General features: G+C 46.4%; 1 protein-coding gene across 1 annotated transcript; it reads left to right on the forward strand.

Annotated features, from left to right (window-relative positions):
* Positions 1-254: 254 nt before the first annotated feature.
* On the forward strand, positions 255-22,782 carry COX5A (cytochrome c oxidase subunit 5A). Its single transcript, XM_075342678.1, has 5 exons — positions 255-477; positions 6,058-6,174; positions 18,494-18,615; positions 21,205-21,322; positions 22,611-22,782. Exons 1-4 carry the CDS (start codon positions 387-389, stop codon positions 21,316-21,318), a joined length of 444 nt encoding a protein of 147 aa, XP_075198793.1. The 5' UTR covers positions 255-386; the 3' UTR covers positions 21,319-21,322; positions 22,611-22,782.
* The last annotated feature ends 690 nt before the right edge of the window (positions 22,783-23,472 follow it).

The raw sequence follows: 23,472 nt of genomic DNA on the forward strand, positions 1-23,472 counted from the left end.
TTTGAGTGTATATATATTAGGGCACATCAGTGCATTGTATTTTATTATTGTCATGTGTTATTTTTGTTGTTAAATGCATAAAAAACTGAAAAAACTAAATTGCTGAATAAGAAACTGACGAATAAGAAACTAACTTCAGCATCGTGAGGAAATAGTCCTCTGAGCGTGTACCTGACCCATCGGAGGACCCGTCAGCAGGTGGCGCTGCTTGTCCGGTGCACGTGCAGCTCTATGGCTTGCTGACGTCCCAGGACACGCCCCCTTTTACCCTTGTGCGTCCGTGCTAGCTGTGCCGGCCTCTGACTGAGCGTGTGGAGTGCGCGCGCCTCTCTCTTCCGGTCCGGACCCGCTTCTCCCGTCTGCTCACACACAGCTCGGCTGCCGCCATGTTGGGAGCTGCTCTCCGGCGCTGCGTGACTTCTGGCCTTCGCAGCCTCCCTCGCTGTCGCCTGCAGCCTCAGCCCGCCTGTTCCCAAGGTGAGCTTTCCTGCGTTTCGCCATTGTGCCCTTGACGTGGGACATAGCGGTGCCTCACCGGCTGTGTGGTGGGTGAGGTCTGTGTAACCGGTGCCCTGCAGCTCTGCTCCGGCTCTGTGCGCTAGTGAAGCGGCCCGGGCTTCTGCTGCAGTGGCCGGTGTATGCGCCGCATGAGGTCTCTTCTGGGGTGAGCCTCCCCGTGTGTAGCGCTATGTGCTCTTACATAACGATACTGGTTATCCGGCGCCTCCTCAGAGATGCCCCTAAGAGCCTTGGATTAACAGATTATAATCTGGCTGCAGATCCTGGCTTCTTGTAGCCTCGTGCATTAATATGTAGTGTCCGTAAATTACAATCCTGTGTCAGTAAGATGCCGCATTGTGTGTAGAAGGAACCAGTGTATTGCAGCTCTGACCAGTGAGACGTGAGCGGAGGCGAGCAGCTGATGGGGCCGCACATCCCGGAAGGTCACATTGAGGTGTGTGCTGAGTGCTGGCTCCCCCTGCAGGATCCTGGCCTGGGAGCCTCCTGCTGCACACAGGCTTCAGATACAGCGCCCTCAGGACACCCTGACATGTAAGAAGGGGGAGTCGGGGCGCCCCTGACATGTAAGAAGGGGGAGTCGGGGCGCCCCTGACATGTAAGAAGGGGGAGTCGGGGCGCCCCTGACATGTAAGAAGGGGGAGTCGGGGCGCCCCTGACATGTAAGAAGGGGGAGTCGGGGCGCCCCTGACATGTAAGAAGGGGGAGTCGGGGCGCCCCTGACATGTAAGAAGGGGGAGTCGGGGCGCCCCTGACATGTAAGAAGGGGGAGTCGGGGCGCCCCTGACATGTAAGGCTGCTTTCACACATCAGTTAGCAGCAGGCACAATCTGGCTCAAAAACCTATACAACGGATGCGGTGAAAAAAACGGATCCGTTGCATAAGTTTTTCCATGCGGCCCGTCCGTTTTTTACCGGCTCCGGCTTGATGGTGAGCGTGCCCAGTTCAAAAAACCGCATCTGGCGTCCACAGGCTTGCATTGTAAATTGCGCCGGATCCGGCGCAATGCATTTTTTTCACCGCACAAAAAAAGTGCCAGGCAACTTTCCATCCGGCCGCCACATGGGCTAAATATACCACATCCATCAAAAACCGGACGCAACGCAAGGCCATGCGGCACAATACGCCGCTGATGCAAGTCTATGCATAAAAAACGCAACCGGCGGCAAAAAAACCCCTGTTGCGTTTTTTCTGCAAAGCGCCGTATTGTGCCGCTCAGCAAAAACCGGATGTGTGAAAGCAGCCGAAGGGAGCATTGGGGGGGCGCCCTGACAGGTAAGAAGGGAGCATCGGGGGGCGCCCTGACAGGTACACCCCACTGATTCTTACAACAAGGGGGTACAGGCAGTCGGCCCAGTGCTGCCCACCTGTGAGCTTGAAGCCCCTGAGGTACATTGTTCTGCTCTTCCAGTTTTAGTGATCAATGCTATCTCTGCATCCAAACATTTAAACATCAACTTGACAAACATTTTCTGAAAATGCAGCTGAGCTTCAATTGTATGTAAAGCACTATGGAATTAATAGCGCTATATAAATGAATAAATTATTATTATATAATTTGTCATCTGTACTGTGCACAAGGTTTGGTCAGTCTCATGTGGGCCGAGGTCATGACATACAGCTGAACCTTGAGCCTGATGGGAGCCGGGCATCTAATGCCACATCTTCCACAAATATCCGTAAGATGAAGTATGTGCAGTGGTGAAAACTCCATAACCGTAATTCTATGCATGGAACCAGTATCTTTTCTTGCTACGTCTGCTAGCATAATGACCCAAACTGATGGACGCGGAGGCAGATGTGATGCTATTTGTTTGGGTCACGACATCTGTGATTGGGCTATGACCTGTAGCCATAATACAGATGAGACATGATACCTGATCTTTAGGCCGGCGTCAGTTGAACATTTGAAAACCACCCGTTTTGTTTTGTTTTTTTTATCCAAAAAAAGTGCCACTTTTTCACCCATATGTGTAATCTGTAAGGGTGCTTTTTCCATTTGTAAGACAGCTCCTTCTTACGGTTTTATTAAAAAGTTTATATATTTGGCCTTTTATATTTTGTAAAGAATGTCAATGAATCCCATAGGGATGGTAACTGGTATGTGATCAGGTTTTTGCACACCCGATTTCTTATAATGGGAGAGTCTGAGCCAAAATCTGTCAGTTGCACAAGCTGCAATATTTTTATTTATTTTTTTACACAGAACATCGTTGCATGCAAAAATGGTGACCTACCACATTGACTTGCATTGATTTGTATGTTATCTGTTTCACATATGGACAGCACACAGGCCGATTATGTACTGCTCTGAGCAAGCAATTACAGGCATACTCCGCTTATAACTTCTCAAGATGGCCATTTACAATAATGAGTTTTATCTGGGCCGGACGATTTCTAGCTGGATATCAGTATCCATGTTTTTGTAAAGGAATGGTTTTCTACCGTACAACTTTAGGCCCAGTGTGGTTTAAGAAAAAGGGAGTGGGGTTATACTTAGATCCTGAACTGGCATTGCTTCTCCACACTCGCTAATGTGCCCCCCTTTAATTTCCCATCTGGTCATCAACATCTGGTGGAGGGTGTTATATGACCTGCAGCTTTTTCATTCTGTACAAATAGTTCCTTCAAGTTTGGATGAAATTAGAAGGCAGGCAACCGACGGCAGGGGTCGTGTGACGCCCAGCATCACACAGTAACAAGAGAGCGGCACCGGTCCGGGAGGCGAATGTAGATTTCTATTTACCTTCCCTCTCCCTGGTGCGGGTTAAGCATAACTGTAACGTAGGGGGCGACCCCTTTAGAGAGGCCGTATCACAGCTCCTGACCTGTCAGTAGATGCTTGTATTCCCCCTAAAGCTATATGCACACACTGTGTTTTTATCGCATTATGCATTTTTTGTGTGCAGTTTTTCTCACAAATCTGCATGCAAAACCTTATGCCCGCAAAGTCCATGAGAATACTGAAGTTTTGTGCACATGTTGCTTTTTTTGTTCCCTTGCAGATTTGGTGTAGAAATCTGCAGCTTGTCAATTCTCTCACCGTTTTTCCACCCTAGAAAATGCATGGAGAAAAAAAACACGCTTTTTTTCTGTCAGGAGATGCTGATTTGGTGCAAAACTTTCTGAAGCCAAATACCTTTTCTTAAAATTCTGCTTCGTGCCATTCTCCTGTTCATTGGTCCTCAACTTTTCTGAATAAATCTACTGGGTGTTAGTGTCCCCACAGCGAGACTCTGTCCGCACCCAACTGATAACACAAAGTTGTCAATTTATTCATAAATTGCTTTAGGAATAAAGCTGGGTTCACACATAATGACAACGACGTCGCTGTTACGTCACCATTTTCTGTGACGTAGCAGTGAAGTCCCGTCGCTCTCGCTGTGTGTGTCATCCAGCAACGACCTGGCCCCTTCTGTGAGGTTGCCACTCGTTGCAGAATGTCCTGCTTCATTTTTGCTCGTTGCTCTCCCGCTGTGAAGCACACATCGCTGTGTATGAGAGCGAGAGAGCGACGAACTGAAGAGAGCAGGAAGCCGGCGTCTGGCAGCCTGCAGTAAGCTGTAACCACGGTAAACATCGGGTAACCAAGAAACCCTTTCCTTGGTTACCCGATATTTACCTTAGTTACAGCGTCCGCAGCTCTCAGGCTGCCAGTGCCGGCTCCCTGCTCCCTGCACACAGCCAGAGTACACATCGGGAAATAAGCAAAGGTTTGCTTATTAACCCGATGTGTACTGTGGCTATGAGTGCAATGAGCCAGCTAAGCGGTGTGCGCTTGTAACCAAGGTAAATATCGGGTAACTAGAGAAGCACTTTGGTTGGTTACCCGATATTTACCTTAGTTACCAAGTGCAGCATCGCTTCCACAGCGACGCGTGTCGTTATGATCGCTGCTGCGTCTGCTGTGTTTAACAGCTAAGCAGCGATCATTACAACGACTTACAAGGTCGCTGTTGCGTCACAGAAAATGGTGACGTAACAGCGACGTCGCTATGTGTGAACCCAGCTTAAGAGGAACCAGAAGTTCTAAGAAAAGCTGCTGTAGGCTGAGTTCACACAGGGCTGTTTTGGTAAGTTGTTTTTTTTTTTATCCTGACCAAAACCTGATCTTGTGGCAGGAAATCTCCTTTGAGTCATCTGCGTTTTTGACACTTTTTTTAGTGGCATTTTTGATGTGTTTTTGTTCTGCAAAATGGGTTGTATTAATGAAAAAAAGTTGCAAAGAATTGACATGTTCATTCTTTGAAATCTGCAGCAAAAACGCAGGTATTTGGCAAAAACAATCAGGAAATAATCTGCAGGTGTTTGTGTGTGTGTGTGTGTAAATGAGATTTCAGAAATCTCATAGACTTTGCTGGTACTGTAAAAAGCAGCATTTTATTAGCCTGCATTTGCATAAATCCAAGGCAAATCTGCAGCTAAAAATGCCCAGTGTGCACATACCCGTACAATTATTTACTTGGTAGTAAAATCCATTACTATAGCATACTTGTCAGGGGCAGTGATAGGTTCTCCTTAGATGAGCTTCCACCAGAGGTGATGGCAGTGCATTACTCTCTGTATTGAGAACTTGTGCGCTCGGTGTATGAGTGACTGCAGGAGCAAACTGAACAGGTATCTGGTTGGCGGCTATCTAATGTTTGCAGCCCCGTTTGTGTGTCCACGTCGTCTTTTCCCATTTGCTGTGCCCACATTGTTGTGTGTCCTTCAGAGTGACCACAGGACAGGAAGCTGCTGCTCACCCGGAAATGCTTCCCCACAATCTGCTGTTCCTTTACAACTTTATAATGAAGTAAAGCTGATCGTTAGCTGTTCTGGTAAATCATTACCCACTACATGTGGATGTGTAGGGCCTTGTGCGTGAGAGGGGCATAGTCACGAGAAACTGTCCCATTTTATTTTGTTTTAAAGAGGTATTTCAGGACTATAATGCAATGACCTTTTCTAGGGATAAGTCATTATTATAATGGAGAGAGCCACATTAACGTTCAGGAATACAAGCCAATGTACAGGGCTGTGCAGTGCACAGAGCCCCTGCAATCAGCACCGCCTAGCAACAGGCTTGTTGGCTAGAGGACACCGTGGACTCCCATAGAGGTCAAAGTGCATTTTAAGAGCGCACATGACTGGAAAGTGACATCTACCTGCTGCAGTAGTCATAAGGCCGCAGTAGTAGGGCAATTGTCATGGCTTTGTAGAATCTGCTACCTGTGGCAATGTACATGTGGATGGAGCTTTCTACACCCAATCTACAGTTAAACCATCCACTGGGAAACTTGTTGCAGATTTTGAACACATATATAGTGAAAACCTCAACAGCAAATCTGCTCTGTTTAGTAAGGCCGATAATTGGCATTGAGCGTTCCTACAAACACTCTATCCCTAGTTATTGGCCTGTCTAATTGGGTCTTAAACCCTGCATTTCATTGTAGAAATGAAGATGCCATGCCCGGTCAGGGAAATGTATTCAATGGACAGAGTCTTTGATAAGTTGAATAGTAATTTCTTTACCTGGATCTTGTTTTCTCTTACAGTTGCAATTGCTGCTCGTTGCTATTCTCATGCCAAACATGAGTCAGATGAAGAGTTTGATGCTCGCTGGGTGACTTATTTCAATAAGCCAGATATTGATGCCTGGGAACTGCGAAAAGGTACTGCTCCAATGTCCGCTCCATCTGATAATAGCTCACTAGTTTCCCGATTACATTATCTGTTCTCCACTTGTTGCAGTATTTGTCAACTCTCCGGTTTAAATTAATACTTGCATTACCATAAAATCACTATTGGAGCATCTTTTCTTGGAATTCTGCATTGAACCTTTCTCATTACTATGGAAAAGTAGGAATAAGTTGACGACTTGATGTCAGCATTCTCCTTATTGATGGGGTGTACTCAGTGACACTGTCCGGTTAATGCTGCCATTTTCACTGTCCTGTTGATGGTGATAGCAAGTTGTCATTTTAGTCATATATTTCCAGGAAGACTAACAGAGTAAAGGCACAATGCAGACTTCAAAAATGTTCCAGGTACAAAAACAAAGTTTTCCAGCAACAGGTCCAAAAATAGGTCAAAACTTGAAACTTTATTTCATGTCCGTTAAAATGTTTCCATCATGCATTCAGGAGAAAATACAAATAGGAGGACGCGTTTCGAACATTATAGTTCTTAATCTGTCTCTAAAGAATACAGACTGACAGAATGGTTTAAAAAGACATGAGACCGGAGATGAGATCAGAAAAGACTACACAGGTTCAAGATAATTAAACAGTGGTTCACTCCCATAAGGGGGGGAGTAATTCCATCAATACATATATAACATATCTTTTTTTAGATTCATACCCAAAGGCATCCTAGTATCCATAGTGAAAATCCACTTAATTTCTCTACGGCAGAGAATATCTTTAAGATTGCCGCCTCGCCTGGGCAGAAACACCTTCTCAATTGCGTTCACCCGCAATGAGCCCATATTGCCAGCATGCACATTAAGAAAGTGTTGTGACGCTCCAGACAACCCTCTGGTGGTTGCGTTATTGGCGTCATAAATATGTTCAGATAACCTCTTTCTCAACGTGCGTGAAGTGCTGCCAATATATTGAAGCCGACATTGAACACATGAGATCAAATAGATTACATTAGCAGTACCACAATTAATCATGGAATCAATGGGAAAAGTTTTTCCATTAGAATACGATGTGAAACTACTAGTGCTAACCATATATTTGCATAACCCACATGTTTTATGACCACATTTGTAAGATCCCACGGTTGACAGCCAGTTACCATCGTTGTCTCCACCAGTATTTGAGACTTTTTATTCTTTTTATTTTGGGATGTTTTATTTAGATGGTTACTTGGTGAAATCAATGCACCAAGTGTAGTGTTTCTTTTTGAAACAAATTTGACTCCTGGGTTCAAGATTTTATAAAGAGTATCATCTGCTGTCAAGATAGGAAGATATTTTTTTTTATCATCTTTTTTTTTTTTTTATTAATTAAAAAGAGAACATCTTGCAGTCACCCTTAACTTTGATACCTAGCTTGACAGCTGGGGGCTGGTATTCTCAGCCTGGTGAGTCCTATGGTTATTAGGTCGCCCCCCCCCCCCCTCCATCAGGCTAAGAATAGCAACCTGCAGCCTCCCGGGATTGTCACATGCATTAGATGCGAAAAGCCCGGTACTTTATCAGTCTCTTTCCGATTGCCCAGGTGCAGTGGCAACCGGGGTAATAAGAGGTTTATAACAGCCCACAGCTGCTACTAAGCTCTAGATTAGTTATGGCAGGCGTCTGACACCCAAAACGTGAAGACTGAAAAATCCTTATTTTGAAATAAAAGAAACACCCTCTTTCACCACTTTATTAACCTCTTAACACCCCTGAAGTTCCGACGTAATCCATACGAGGTCCCACAATGATTCCAGCACTGCTACATCTGAAATTACAGCTCGCGATCATAGAACATGACCGAACGCTGTAACTGCAGGCAGAGTGAGCCGTGATTAGCAGTGACGCCACTCAGGTTAGTGACTGTCACAGCTGGACGTTCACGTGTGACTGCAAGTAACCTGAGTGATGTCACAAGGTGAATCTCGTTCATGCGGGCGGATACCGGGTTTCCTGCAGATCCACTGGCATGAATGCAATTCACCTTGTGACTTCACTGCGTTTCAATGTACCTAGGCCTTGCAGTCTTTACTGAGGGAAGTCTGACCTAGGTGCTCTGGTCTGTGAGGTGATCCGTATTTCAGTAAGCTTGGGTCATCATGGTGATGACCCAAAGTTACTATGGCAGCGATCAGACCCCCGTGATCACTTCCTGGGGACCCAATCGCCAGAGTGAGGTAATACATCCCCCTGACATGACAGCACAAAAAAGCATGTGAAAAAGCATGCAAAAATGTATGATAAAAAGCAGATTTTTTTTTTTTTTTTAGCAGCTTTTTTCCTGCCAAGAAATTTAATTTTTTTTTCCCTTTTTTTTTTTTTTTTTTTTTTTTTTTTTTAAACTGAAAAAAAAAGCACTGTGGGCACATAGCCTAACTGTTGTGCAGAACTTCTCTCACAGACTGCAAATGCTAAAGCTCCGCTTTGCTTTATTTGCCCTACCTGCGCTGACCTTTGCCAGGTTTATAAGATTCTTATCCTGTGCCACAGCTGCTGCCTGCATATTACCTTTACACTGGTCCTGTAATTAGAAGAGGAAGGCTGGATGATCTATACTGGGGAAGTTGCCTGAATTGGTATTAAAGGGAATCTGATGGCAAAGCTATCTACAGTATACTCTAAAATCAAGGTGGAGACTGCCATATGTAGTAATGATGACTCTAGAGGTTTTTTTTGGAGCTGTGTAAGTAAATTTACTGACCACCATAAGGAAAGAAAGATGAGATTTATCACTTAGTTGAAAAGCAAGGAGAACGTTTTTCTATAAACTTCTGCCAATATAAGTACATGCTGTGTTTTACAGGTATTGCACAATCCATGCAGTGAGCTGACACTAGGTCTTTCCCTTCTCTAGTGTACCTCACTAAACCTTGTGTATTCTGTCATATGACTAGAGGTTGTAAGCAGGATTGACTTCTTACCCTGCTCTTATCTGACTTGCTGCTATTATTAGGATATTAAAGATGGGACTGTCCAAGTAGTGGAAAACACCTTTAAAGGACCAGCACTGCAGATGCACAAATGCTGCCTGTGTTATCTGCAGAGCGCAAGTGTGATTGATAGCTGGCCAATTACTGCAGAGATCATGGGTGCTCAACCTCCCTATTTACTGCCTCTAAGTAACTAAGAGAACCTCTCACCAAATGTTTCATGTTCTACTGGACACACAATGTTATAGTGGCTGCAGAGCTGAATAAAACCTTTTCTGATTTTTTTGAGGGCGTGCACAAGCAGGGTGTCATTACATCTCACAGGAGAAGCCTGTTCTGAGATATTGTGCGGGGCGTGTTCTGCTTCTCCTGTGTGATGCTCCTTGCTTATGATTGGGCAATGTCATACATGGGGTAAAACCAACCCCCCCCCACCCCAAGTAAAAGCTCTTAAAACGTGTTATTCAATTTCAACATGAAATATTTGGTGGAAGGTTTTCTTTAGAACAGGTGGATGGTGCTTGCTTTGTTTTGCAATTATCAAGTTTTTACATTCGCCCCATGGTTGCCATATGTAGTTACATAGGTAGTCATGGCTAATGAGTACCTATCAGTTTTTCACTTTATTAGAATACAGAAGTCTTCTGATTTGTTAAAGGTTTCTGGGGCGCTGTAAGCTAATCACCACCACACTGCCCATAACAATGTAACATGGCATGGGGCAATGTAGTCACCTCTGGCTTCATGTATAATGGGTGCCTGCTTCTCTGAATGCCCTCAGTAGGCTGGTGTACTCATTGCTCTGGCTGGTGCTCTCACCAGGAAGGTGGCACAGGGTCACGACCCCATCCGCACATCTCTAGGACTCAGTCTAAGTAAAATACTTGATTATCAGGAGTGAAGGAGGGATGGTGTCTGAATGTGACTATACAAGGCAGGACCTCTGAGGCTACATTCACATGACCGTTCCGTTTTTGCGGACCGCAAAAAACGGTCTGTTTTTTTTTCACGGATGCATCAGTGTGACATCCGTTCCGTATACGGTCCGTGTGCCTTCCGTTTTTTTTCGCGGACCCCAAAAAACGGAAGCATCAAGAAAGATTAAATAGATGAGTAGATATAGAGATGGATAGATATAGAGACAGAGAGATAGAGGAATGAATGAATAGAGGGATAGATGAGACATGTATAATGTCCCACCTCCCTGCATATTCTAAGCTGGCACCCTTTTGTGACCATGTGGCACTAAAGGGTGCTTAGCCTTGTATTTAGCCAAAAAATAAATAAATGAAAAAAAAATGACATGGGATACCCCCATCTTTTGTAGCCCGCTAGGGTAAAACAAACGGCTGCAGCCTGCAAACGACAGCTGGCCGCTTCACCTTGGCTGGTAATCCAAAACAGAGGGCACCCCACGCTCTTATTTTAAATTGTTTTAAATTATTTATTTAAACACTGGGTCCCCCCCAAATTGGATCACCAGCCAATGTAAAGCGGACAGCTGTGGGCTGGTATTCTCAGACTAGGGAGGTCCACTGTTATTGGCACTCCCCAGCCTAAAAATAGCAGGGTACAGCCGCCCCAGAAGTGGCGCATCCATTAGATGTGCCAATCCTAGTGCTTCGCCCCAGCTCATCCTGTTGCCCTGGTGTGATGGCAAACGGGGTAATATATAGAGTTAATACCAGATGTGTAATGTCACCTGGCATCAAGCGCTGGGGTTAGTGATGTCAGGCGTCTATCAGATACCTGATATCACGAACCCCGTCAGTAAAAAAAAAAAAAAAAAAAAAAAATCCCCAAAACGTTCCCTCTTTCACCAATTTATTAGAAAGAAAAACAAATCCAGGTCTGGTGTAATCCAAGGGGGTCCCACGACGATCCATACCATAGTCAATGTCCCAGTCAATGAAGAACAGAATGTTCCCCATTGGCTGGGAGAGCCGTGCAGGGACCTGAGCTAACATCAATAGGTCAGCCCAGGTCACTGCAGGGGATAACGAGCACTGCTGTCAGGAGGTTAGCGAGTTACATTACCTGCGGTGATCGCTGAACTCCTGACAGCAGCGCTGTCACTGAGTTCAATGACTGCCTCCGCTAGTCACAGTCTCGGGCTGCCCGCGAGAGGTGATGTGACAAGTGGCGGGCATAGAAGACAGTGACGAGCGCTGACGTCAGGAGTGCAGGACTTATTCACTGCAGGTAATGATCTCATCTAACCTCCTGACGGCAACGCTTGTCATCCCCGGAGCGGGACACAGACTGCACAGGCACCCGACGGAAGTCACGTGGAAGTGCTTTCGTGTGGTTTCCGGGGATTTTACGGACCCATTGACTTGTATTGAGTCACGGTCCGTTATTAAGGAACAGAGTAGGACATGTTCCATAATAACGGAATGGACATACAGCATCCGATGTGTTTTTTTTTTTTGTTTTTTTTTTGTAGGATCGGATGCACATGGAAGTTCTTCTGTGTGCCATCCGATCCTACACGAAAGACATTGAAAAGATGGTCCTGTCCGTGGGGCCGCAAAAAAACAGGAACTGACCAGGACAAACGGAACGGTCATGTGAATGAGCCCTGAGGAGCATACATCAGTGAATTGTTTTTCCCTTCACCACTCTTTTTGTGTAAATCTTTTATCTATAAAGACGCCAACTAAGCGTTGTGCATAAGGGCCTATTGCACGCTGGGTGTTTTTCCATGCAGAAAATGCATTTTTTTCCAGTAACAGCATTTAAAAGAGCTTTCTGAAATCCTATGCACATGCTTCTTATAGTTCCTTGTGGATTTAAACCATCAAAGTATTTTTTGAAATCTGAAGCATGGTAATTCTTTAATTCTACCTTTACCTATTGATATCAACGATGAGTAAAAAAAAATAAAAAAATTGTGCTTAGTGCATGGGAGCTCTCGAGTATAGGAAATAAAGCAGAGGAGAAAAAGGAGACAACTCCATTTAAGGCTGCTTTCACACCTCCGGTTTTTGCTATGCGGCACAATCCGGCACTTTGCAGGAAAAACGCAACAGTTTGTTTTCTCTAGTCCCTTCCACGACAGCATAGGAGGTTGTCTCTCCACGCCCTAATTGGGACAGGAAGTTCAAGAGGTTTAAAAGGACCCTCCCACCTCCCACAGCCAGTGTCTTTCCTGTCCCCATGGGGCATGGAGAGGTTTTTATTTTTCTCCTATGCTGTGGTGGCCGGCGAACTACAGTATAATATTTTTTTTTTTTTTTTCTTCCCCTGTTACCTTAAGCCGGACAGCATCGGTCGGGCCTTCACCGCTCCTCCCTTGCTGTTCCCTCACGCTGTGGGGGACCGCTGCTCCAGCCTTCCGGAACCCCCTCTGGGGTGATGCAGGCTGTTGAGCTCCCCGGCCGGCGTCCTCCCTGAGTCGCCGGCCGCTTCCTGCATGCACGCTGCTGGAGCGATCCGGAAGTGCTCCCGGGGGCGGGACTTCCGGTCTTGCGAACTTCCGGTTGAGCGCTTCCGGTTTGCGGAGGCAGCGTGGAGGACACGCCGACGCTGACACGGCCTGTCCAGGACCGGATGCGGGAGGCGGGGAACGTTAGCCGTCACTGGGGGGGCAGGCCCTTTTGCATAAGGGCTGCCGTGAAGACGTCAGATCATGGTAAGCAACCGTGCTCCCTGTCATGTCTTCCGCTGCAGCTGCATCTGCAGAGCCCAGTGTGCCCCCTGCTACTGTAAGTATCGAGGGGGATGGTCCCTCAGACATAGGTCTCAGGCAGATGATTTATTGCCCCTCTGGTCTGTGTTTTCTAGGAGGACAAGGCCACTAAGAAAACTGACAGAAATGAAAAGTCTGAGAAGTCAGAGAAGGCTGACAAGTCCGATAAGCCGGATAGACCTGACAGATTTGAAAAAATTAAAAAAATGTCCTGTCTGTATAAAGAAGCTCCCTGCAGTATGGGACAAAAAGCTTTGCCAACAATGTACGGACCAGATTATTAGGGCCGAACAACCGTCCCTGATAGACGAGTTGCGGTCCATGATGAAACAGGAGATTAGAGCCTCACTGGCCTCCCTCCCTGCTCCTGGCCCTGCTCCTGGCCCTGCTCCTGGCCCTGCTCCTGGCCCTGCTCCTGGCCCTGCTCCTGGCCCTGCTCCTGGCCCTGCTCCTGGCCCCTCTTCTCCAAAGAAGAGGAAACTCCAGTCGGCCCCGTCTGATCAGGAGGACGCTGATTCCACCTCTGAGGGTCCTGATGAAGGATTTCCCTCTGGGGGGGTCTGACCAGTCCTTTCTGTTTCCCTCAGAAGATTTGGGGGATCTTATTGGGGCAGTTCGGAGCACTATGGGGTTAGAGGAAGTGCAGTCTCTTCCCTCAATCCAGGATGAAATGTTTGCTGGCCTGAAAACAGTCAAACTATTAGGATTTCCAGTTCATGTAAATATTCTGGATATTGTCTCTCAGGAATGGGAATTTCCTGAGAGGCGGGTACGGAGTGACCCTAGACGCCGGTTTCCTCTAGAACCTTCTGGATTACATTGGGAGGTCCCAAAAGTAGACGTACAGGTGGCTAGGGTAGCTAAACGGCTCTTCCCTTTGAGGATACTTCCCAACTGAAGGATCAGATGGATAGGAAGGTAGAAGGCCTAATGAAGCGATCCTGGGAGGCATCGTCTTCTTCTATTCAGGCTAACATTGCCTCCACTTGTGTATCCAGGTCCCTAATTAGGTGGTTAGACCAGTTGGAGGCTCATATTTCCCAAGGAACCCCTAGGGAAGAATTGCTGGAATCCCTTCCCTTGCTTAGGAAGGCTACCAGTTTTTTGGCAGATACCTCGGTGGAATCTGTCCGCCTGGCGGCCAGGACCTCGGTTCTTTCGAACTCTGCCAGACGTGCCCTCTGGCTTAAGGCCTGGAGTGGAGACTCCACCTCCAAAATGAGGCTTTGCTCCCTTCCGTTTAAAGGGGATTTGGTGTTTGGGCCTGCCCTGGATGATATTCTGGACAAGGCGACCGATCGTAAGGCCTTACCTGATCCTAGACCCACCAGGAAGCGGTCCTTTCGTCCCTCGATGCCTCAGGCCTCCCAGCCCAGAGGGAAAGGGAAGGCAGGCAGGTGGAGCTATCCTAAGGGCAGAGGGAGAAACATCCTCATCCCTCCCCATCAACAACGTCCTCAGCAGGACAAACAGTGACTCGGCCCGGGTGGGGGGACGACTCTCGGCGTTTCTTCCCCAGTGGCGGTCCATAACCACTTGCCAATGGGTTCTGAAGATCGTCTCGGAAGGTCTCCTAATAGAATTCCTCTCCCCCCCTCGTCCGGGTCTCAGAGTCACTGCTCTGGCGTCGCAGGTTTCACAGGCTCTGTTGTACGCAAAGATTCTAGAGCTAATGCACTCGGGGGTCGTTTCTCCAGTCCCGAGTCGGGAAGAAGGGGTAGGACACTACTCTCGCCTCTTCCTTGTCAAGAAGCCGTCTGGCGACGTCCGCATAATAATCAATTTAAAACGTCTAAACCGTCAGGTCAGGTACCGGCGGTTCAAGATGGAGTCAGTAAAATCAGCTATCCCCCTGATAGGTCTACACCACCAGATGGCCTCTATAGATCTGAAAGACGCCTACTTCCATGTGCCCGTCCATCCGGGTCACAGGCAATACCTCAGGTTTGCGGTTCTACACGGGGAGGAGGTGCTTCATTTCCAATTCAATGTACTTCCCTTCGGGATCTCCTCGGCTCCAAGGATCTTTTCGAAGATCATGGCAGAGGTGGTCGCCTTCATACGATTGCAGGGTATCTGTCTGGTTCCATATTTGGACGACTTTCTTCTCATGGCTCCATCTGCTCCAACCCTCCGGAACCATGTGGAAAAGTCTTTAGGAATCCTTCGGTCCCTGGGATGGATTCCCAATCTCAAAAAAATCACAGTTAACCCCCTCCTCCACTCGGCAGTTTCTCGGAGTACTGCTGGACTCCGACCGACAGGCATCTTTTCTCCCGGAGGGCCACAGGGTAGCTCTGTTAGCCAAAATATCAAAGCTTCGCAGGCAGGCTCGCCCGACGCTTCGAGCGGCTATGTCAGCTCTGGGTTCTATGACGTCCTGCATTCCCTCAGTCAGGTGGGCTCAGGCCCATTCTCGGTGTCTCCAGGATCATATCCTGGCACATTGGGACAGACTCCCGTCGTCCCTAAACAGACGGGTTCGCCTCTCGGGGCCCGTCTCCTCATCCCTTCTCTGGTGGCTGCGGCCCACCAACCTGCAGGTGGGGGTTGCCTGGACGCAGGCACCCCTGGTTACACTGACCACAGATGCCAGCCTGCGAGGATGGGGTGCAATGGTGGCAAACTCCCCATTTCAAGGGGTCTGGAGTCCTTTCGTCAGCTCCCAATCCTCCAACTACCGGGAGCTCAGGGCAGTCAGGGAAGCCCTCCTTGCGGCTCAGGACCTCGTCCGGGACTCTCACGTCCTGGTATATTCAGACAATGTCACAACAGTGGCACATCTCCGCCATCAGGGCAGTACACGCTCAGGCGCCCTGAAGTCAGTGTCCTCCCGGATCTTTCAATGGGCAGAGCAATCACTGCTATCCCTTTCTGCAGTCCATCTGAAGGGCTCACTAAATCTTCAGGCGGATTTCCTGAGTCGTCGGGATGTTCATCCGGGGGAATGGAGTCTGGATCAGGCGGTGTTCTGCTCTCTGGTGGCAAGGTGGGGTGCTCCAGAGGTGGACCTCTTTGCTTCGGCAGGGAATCGCAAGGTCGCAACATATTTCTCCCTGAACCCTCGGGACAAGGCGTTAGGGGTAGATGCTTTCTGCCACAATTGGTCCTTTTTGCCTCGCTTACGCGTTCCCCCCTCTTCCTCTTCTCGCAAGGGCCCTGAGGAAGATCAGAGACGAAGGGGTCCCAACTATACTGGTAGCCCCGCTGTGGCCTCGGAGGAGTTGGTACAGCCTGGTCATGACTCTAGGAATAGACGGCCCAGTCCTCTTAGGTTCGGACCCCAGCTTACTGTCCCAGGGTCCGATTTTCCATCCGGCTCCCCAGAATCTCAACTTGGCTGCCTGGCTTCTGAGGCCCGGGCACTGAAGGCCCAAGGGCTTTCTGACAAGGTTGTGGCTACCCTGCAGAAGAACCGTAAACCAGTGACTAATAGTATTTACAACAAAATCTGGAAGAAATTTTCCTCCTGGTGTGGTTCTCGGCCTCCTGACCCACTTCGGCCTAATATTGCGCAGATTCTGGACTTTCTCCAGAGTGGATTGGACTTAGGCCTTAGGCCTAGCACCCTGAAAGTTCAGGTGTCGGCCCTCAGTGCAGTCTTTGACACGGCTCTGGCGGATCATCGTTAGTAGACTCTGTCCACGTCAGAGGGTCCTGACGCCTCGCTGGGATCTCAATGTGGTCCTTACCGGACTATCTCAGTCACCTTTTGAGCCACTGTGCTCTTGTCACATTCGTTCTCTTTCTCACAAGACTGCTTTTCTTGTGGCTATTACGTCTGCTCGCAGAGTCGGAGAACTTCAGGCTTTGTCTATTCGGGAACCTTACCTGACCGTCAGAGATGACAGCATTGTTTTTCAGCTGGACCCTTCCTTCCTTCCCAAGGTGGTTTCGGATTTCCACCGTTCTCAGTCCATTATCCTGCCTTCCTTCTGTCAGAATCCTCGGACTCCCGGTGAGGAAGTGTTTCATTCTTTGGACGTCCGTAGGACTGTGTTGCGCTACCTGGAGGTTACTGCTTCTTGGCGCCTTGATAGTAACCTGTTTATCCAGCCCTTTGGTCGAAATAAGGGCAGGAAGGTAGCTAAGAGTACCGTCACCAACTGGATTGTGCGGGCAATTAGAGACGCCTACCTCGCTCAGCATCTCTCTCCACCTACCGGATTTACGGCACACTCCACCAGAGCTACCTCTGTCTCCTGGGCTGAACGGGCAGGGGCTTCCCCTGAGCAGATCTGCAAGGCGGCTACGTGGTCTTCGCTCCATACTTTCACGAAACATTATCGTTTGGATCTGGATTCCAACAGGGATTTGGCCTTTGGCAGGAAGGTCCTGCAGGCTGTGGTCCCCCCTTAGGTATCAATTCTTTGGTATTCCTCCTATGCTGTCGTGGAAGGGACTAGAGAAATAAGAATTATTCTTACCGATAATTTGGTTTCTAGGACCTTCCACGACAGCAGGTAATTCCCTCCCCTTTTGTATTCATATATTCCTGAATATGTGGTACTTCTCATATGCTATGGGTTCTTTGTAAGACACTGGCTGTGGGAGGTGGGAGGGTCCTTTTAAACCTCTTGAACTTCCTGTCCCAATTAGGGCGTGGAGAGACAACCTCCTATGCTGTCGTGGAAGGTCCTAGAAACCGAATTATCGGTAAGAATAATTCTTATTTTTTTTGCTGCCGGTTGCGTTTTTCCTGCATAGACTTTAATTAGTGCCGCATTGTGCCGCATGGCCTTGCGTTCGGTCCGGTTTTTGCCGCATCCGGCAGATTTAGCCGATGCGGCGGCCGGATGGAACGTTACCTGGCACATTTTTTGTGCGGCAAAAAAAAAACGCATTGCGCCGCATCCGGCCAATGCGGCGCTTTTCTCAATGCATCCCTATGGATGCCGGATGCGGCGCGATGCGGCAAAAAACGCATCCGGCCGCCACATGCGTTTTTTGCCACTGTGCATGCTCAGTAGCATGCCGCAAGCGGCAAAAACCGGACGGGCCGCATGTAAAAAACTTATGCAAAGGATGCGGTGTTTTCACCGCATCCGTTGCATAGGTTTCACAGCCGGATTGAGCCGCACGGCTCAAACCGGATGTGTGAAAGCAGCCTTATATGCCAGTATTCAGGCACACCACAGGAGAGGATGCAGCAGCGTGTGAGATAGCCATAGCAGTAGGAATTCTTAAGATTGTATATTAGATGCCACAGCTTAAAATCTCATGTATCTATGGATGCACTGTAGCAAAATGCTACACACTTTGCTATCACAGTCCTGACATCGCTGCTCAGTTCAAAGCCTATATAAATACCAAAGCTGTAGAGAAACACTTGAACTGCACATCCAGAAATCCATATATTGAACTATTGTCAGGCAAAAATGTACAAAATTCAACATGAGGTTCTTAGTTTAACGTTCTGATCGGACTGTATGAAGACCACTGCCACATCACGTTGACCTCTGTGGGTCTCTAACTTTTTATAGCCTTAAAGGTGCAGCACTGTGCGCCAACCACCCACACAACACTAATGCACCTGCATGGTGGGCGACCTGGAGCCTCACAGCACCCGTGACTCCAGGCCACAGTGCCCCACATGCACAGCACGACAGAAATAATGCCAAGTGAAAGGAGCTGAAACTCAACCTTCACAAGTAAATTTATTTATTTATTTTCCCCTTTTTAATCAGGTGTGAATACTCTCATCGGTTATGATTTAGTTCCAGAACCAAAAATCCTTGATGCTGCCTTGCGTGCTTGCAGACGGTTGAATGACTTTGCAAGTACAGTTCGCATTTTGGAAGCAGTGAAGGTGAGTAGACAAACGCAATCTCGTATGCTGCAAGGCTTCGATTGGCTTTTAGCATGCGGTTTTGTTTGGGAGTGGGTAAAGGCGTGGTCATTAAAGGGGTTTTTCCTTTCATTTGGCACCTTGGTGAGGGGATAAAATTGGAAAATGCAATCGAAAAAAAACTTTTAAAGTAAGGGGAACCCCTTTCAATGTCAAATACATTTAATTACCATGCGTGTATAAAATAAAAGGGCTTGTCTTGTTACTAAAAATTTGTGTACAAAATGGTGCAAACTAATCAGCCATACCTTATGGGTTCCCAATTGTTGTTGTTCAGCATCCAATGCATTCTGGGTCTGCTCTGGTCTCTAAACATCCTGCTCTGGCTGGGTATGTCTGATGTAGCCATTAAAGTGCAGCATCGGCAGCATGTTTGTCCAGATAGGATTGGTAAGGGGTGTATGATGAGGTACACTATTTTACACAATTCTAAGCGTTTTTGAAAAATTGGATGGAAGGCCTCTTTTTTTTTAAACCCTTAAAAGGGTGCTTCACCCATATATTTTGTCTAGTTCGATATTATATTGAGAAACAATGTTTCTCTTAAATACCGTGTTGACTTGACAATAGTGCCTGTGAGAGGTGTATTGCAGACCGCTGTTCCCCGCTCCGGTGACGTCACATCAAGTGCCGCACACGTCACATCCGTGCGTCCGGCTGCAGTTTTCCTTACTCACTGACCTGTGAGCGGTGTTTCACCGCTTGTCACAGCCCATCTGCTCCCTCACAGCACAGCGCGTCACCTGCTTGCAGCGTTCTGCTGTGAAGGAGCAGATGGGCTGTGACAAGCGGTGAAACACTGCTCACAGCTGAGTCGGTAAAACTGCAACCGGCCGCATGGATGTGACGTGTGCAGAACTTGACGTGACCTCACCGGAGCGGGGAACAGCGGTCTGTAATAGCGCCTCACAGGCGCTATTGCCAACCCAAGGTATTTTTTAGAGAAACATGGTTTCTCAATATATTATCGATCTAGACAATAAAAAATATGGGTGAACCACCCCTAACGATCGCGGCCAGTAAAACTCTGGCGAGCCGCACACATCAGCTGATTTGTACAGCTGACATGTGCCTCGCAAGCATGAGTGGATTTGCATTCTACCCGTGCTGCTTAACCCCTTAAATGGCACTGTCAAAATATGACAGGGCCATTTAATTAGCGGTCGTGATAAAGCTTTACTCACCGGCCGCCATCGGAAGTCATGTGACGTGATCACGTAGAGCGGATGGTTGCCATGGTAGCACAGGGTCATGTGATGACTCCTGTAGCGATCATGACTCCCTGTTTCACCCGGCCGAGTGCTGTGAGAGACAGGAGATAAGGCTATCTGCTTGTCTCAGTTGTGTAGCTGTGATCAGCAGAAATGCACAAGCGATCAGACTGCTGATCCTTATAGTCCCCTGGGGGACTACTAAAATAAAAAATTAAAAAAAAAAAAACTTCAAATTACCCCCTTCATTCACCCCATTGAAAAATAGAGTAAAGGGTTAAAAAAAAAAAAAATATATATATATATATATATATATATATATATATATATATATATATATATATATATATATATATATATATATATATATATATATATATATATATATATATATATATATATATATATATATATATATATACATAAACATAAACATAAACACACACACACACACACTTTGTATCGCCGACTTCAGAAATGCCCGATCTATCAAAATATAAAATCAATTAATCTGATCGGTAAATGGCACAGTGGCAAAAAAATTCAAAATGCCAACTTTTTTTTTTTTTTTTTTTTGGTCCCCGCAAAATGCAATAACAGGCAATCAAAATGTAGCATCTGCGCAAAAAATGGTACCATTAAAAACAGCTCGAGAATCAAAAAAAAAATAAGCTGTCACTGAGCCCCACATCCTGAAAAAAGAGAACGCAATGGGTCGCGGAAGATGGCACAAAGTGCGCCACTTTTGTTTTGGACAAACTTCTGAACGCTCTGGGTAAGGCCTAAGCCACACGGCGAGAAAAACAGTGCGAGTGGAGTGTGATAAAACATCGTATTCCACTCGGATCAATTCTAGCCTGTGTCAGCACACATGAGCGATTATTTTCTCAGCCTTAATCGGACTGAGAAAACAATCGCAGCATGCTGTGATTATAATGCAAGACTTTCTCTCGCACCCATTCAAGTGAATGGGGCGAGAGAAAAATCGCACTGCACTCGCGGTACACCGGTGTACTGCTAGTGCAGTGCGAGAATGGCAATAGCCGGCTATGCAGGAGAGAGGGAGAGAAATCCCTCCCTCCCCTCCTGAGTGCCGGCCCGCCCCCCGCAGCTGAGGTCCACTTGCACGAACGGACCTCAGTTGCAAGGACACATGCATGACACTCGGCTCTGCTGTACTGCCAGCACAAGCCGAGTGTCATGCAAGTGGATCGCAGTAGTGTCCGTGTGGCCCCAGCCTAACACTTATACACCGGTATTTATGAAGTGAAAATGTATGACATGGTAACTTTTAGATATCTCAGCTTCAGCTCTAAGCCTGCTTATGTCTCTTCTCCAGGATAAAGCCGGACCTCACAAGGAAATCTATCCCTATGTAATTCAGGAACTCAGACCAACTTTAGATGAGCTTGGTATTTCAACCCCAGAAGAACTGGGCTTAGATAAACCATGAAAAGGTAAGTTTTATCACACAGAGCCTCATATAAAATTTGATCTCAGAAGCAGTCTTTTCCCCATATCAACCAATTGGCTTAAAGTTCCCAATTATATTTGTCAAATTAAGTTATCTGCTCAACAAGGTGTTATGAATGAGGAGCCAAGAGGCATGGTCTGTGAAGCCATCACTTACATTATATGGGGCCCTTCTCCTTGTTTTCCTGTGATCAGTTGATTTTTGCAGTTGATGCCTGAGGGGAAAAATGCTGCTCATTAAATATTCTGAATGATGGAGTATATTTTTCCTAGGTGAAATCAGGGGTATTTTCATCTATGAACATTTTAAGGGCATTTTCATGTGGCGCTGTGTATATTTTTTACCTTGATATTTCACACAAAAAATTCTGCAGCATATTACAATGATGTTGACTTATGTGGTGAATTTTTAATTTGCCGCATGCAGTTTTACGCTGCAGAATTTTCCCACACATTTTACCTTTGCAATCCATCTAGATGTACACTTAGTTCACACAGTATTTGTTATAAATATTTGATAGATGCAGCTTTTGTGCAGAACTGAGGTGGCTGTCAAGTCCAGGACAAGAATAAAGGTGACCGCAGATGTCTCAGAGCTGGGACAGTCCACAGGGGTTTATGGTATATTCATTTATAATGGTGGTCCACTGGTTTCTGACAGCTACAACTGCCCTGTAAACCAGAGATTCCTACCAAATGTGGTAGAATTGCCAAGAAATCTGACGTAGCCTCTATCACACAGATCCACAGATGTTTCCGCAAACTGTAAGGCCCTGCGCGCACTAGAAAAAGGATTTTTCTCAAATTTCTTGAGTGAAAGATTAGCACACCGGTTTTCAAAAAAACGCACCAATAACACATGCGTTTTTGATGCATTTTTTCCACAGGTTGGTCCCTGCGTTTTTTTTTTTACCATTTATCTATGGCAAAAATGCAGGTACCTGCAGAAAAGTGACATGCACATTCTTTCTCAAATTCTGTAGAAAGAATTTCCTTGAGAAAAAGATGCAGTGTGCACACAGCTAATTTGTTTTCCCATAGGTTTTGCTGGGAAATGTCTGCAGAAAGGTTACAACCATTTTCTCAATAAATTTCTGCAGCAAAAAAAAGCGGGTAAAAACGCAGCCTGTGCACAGGGTCTAAAGCTGCATTCACACATTCTGGCTGATGCAGTAGTGAGTTATAGAATACATATTATCGGTTTTCTTGTTACATTGATTTATTTGGTAAAATGTCTTTTTTAAATTAACTTTCTCCTCTTTCTTCCCACAGATTATCCATCCAAATGTTTTATCAATGCTACTTGATTGTACACAGCCATCCAGAAATACAAAGATGTTAAAATATTACCTTTATTTGGAAAAGATGCAACATTGTTCTTTTATTGAGTCCCTATCTGTGTAATATTATTTTGGACATAATAAAGGGATATTGTTTGATCTGATTGCTGATCACTGGTTTGTTTGATATCTTTGCGCTGTAAGTCTTCAGAGCAGCCGTTGGGTATCTTTTTTTACTTCTGTAGTATCAGAAGAGAATAGCAGCTCCTTGGAGAATGATTGAAGGGTTCGGTGCTTGGAAATCCTAGTCCGGCTCCCAGGTGAAGAGTTAAATAAAAATGGAGAAGATCCAGCACCAGCATAACTAATGAATGTTTATTACAAAAATTAAAAGCCCATTACATATACATGTTTGGGGCATAATAGGAACATTGAAACGTTAGGCAGGGATTAGCAATATGCACAGAACTGCTCTTGGTTCTGGGTGCATATTGGACCTGACAGGTTCCCTTTAAGCTATGGTATATGATGGTGCTCTGCTTGAAATCCAACAAGCGGTAAAGACAAACAACATTGCATGTAATGTGAGAAAAGCGGCACTCTGTTTTTAATGGACTACAATAAACTACAATAATGACTATTTGACATTTTACAAACAGACAGCATGAGAGCTCACAGGATGCGACCAGAAGGATGGCTGCTTTACTTTTCAGTACGCTCCTATGGATCTCAATGAGGTGTGACATGGGCACACTTCCTTTTGAGTTCTCCACCTCTGTCACAGTAGCCAATATACAAAATAAATGATATAGAGAAAAACAAAACTTTGAGTACAGAATATCAAAAACATGGAT

The sequence above is a fragment of the Anomaloglossus baeobatrachus genome, chromosome 4 (genome assembly GCF_048569485.1).
Source record: "Anomaloglossus baeobatrachus isolate aAnoBae1 chromosome 4, aAnoBae1.hap1, whole genome shotgun sequence".
Taxonomy (NCBI): Eukaryota; Metazoa; Chordata; class Amphibia; order Anura; family Aromobatidae; genus Anomaloglossus; species Anomaloglossus baeobatrachus.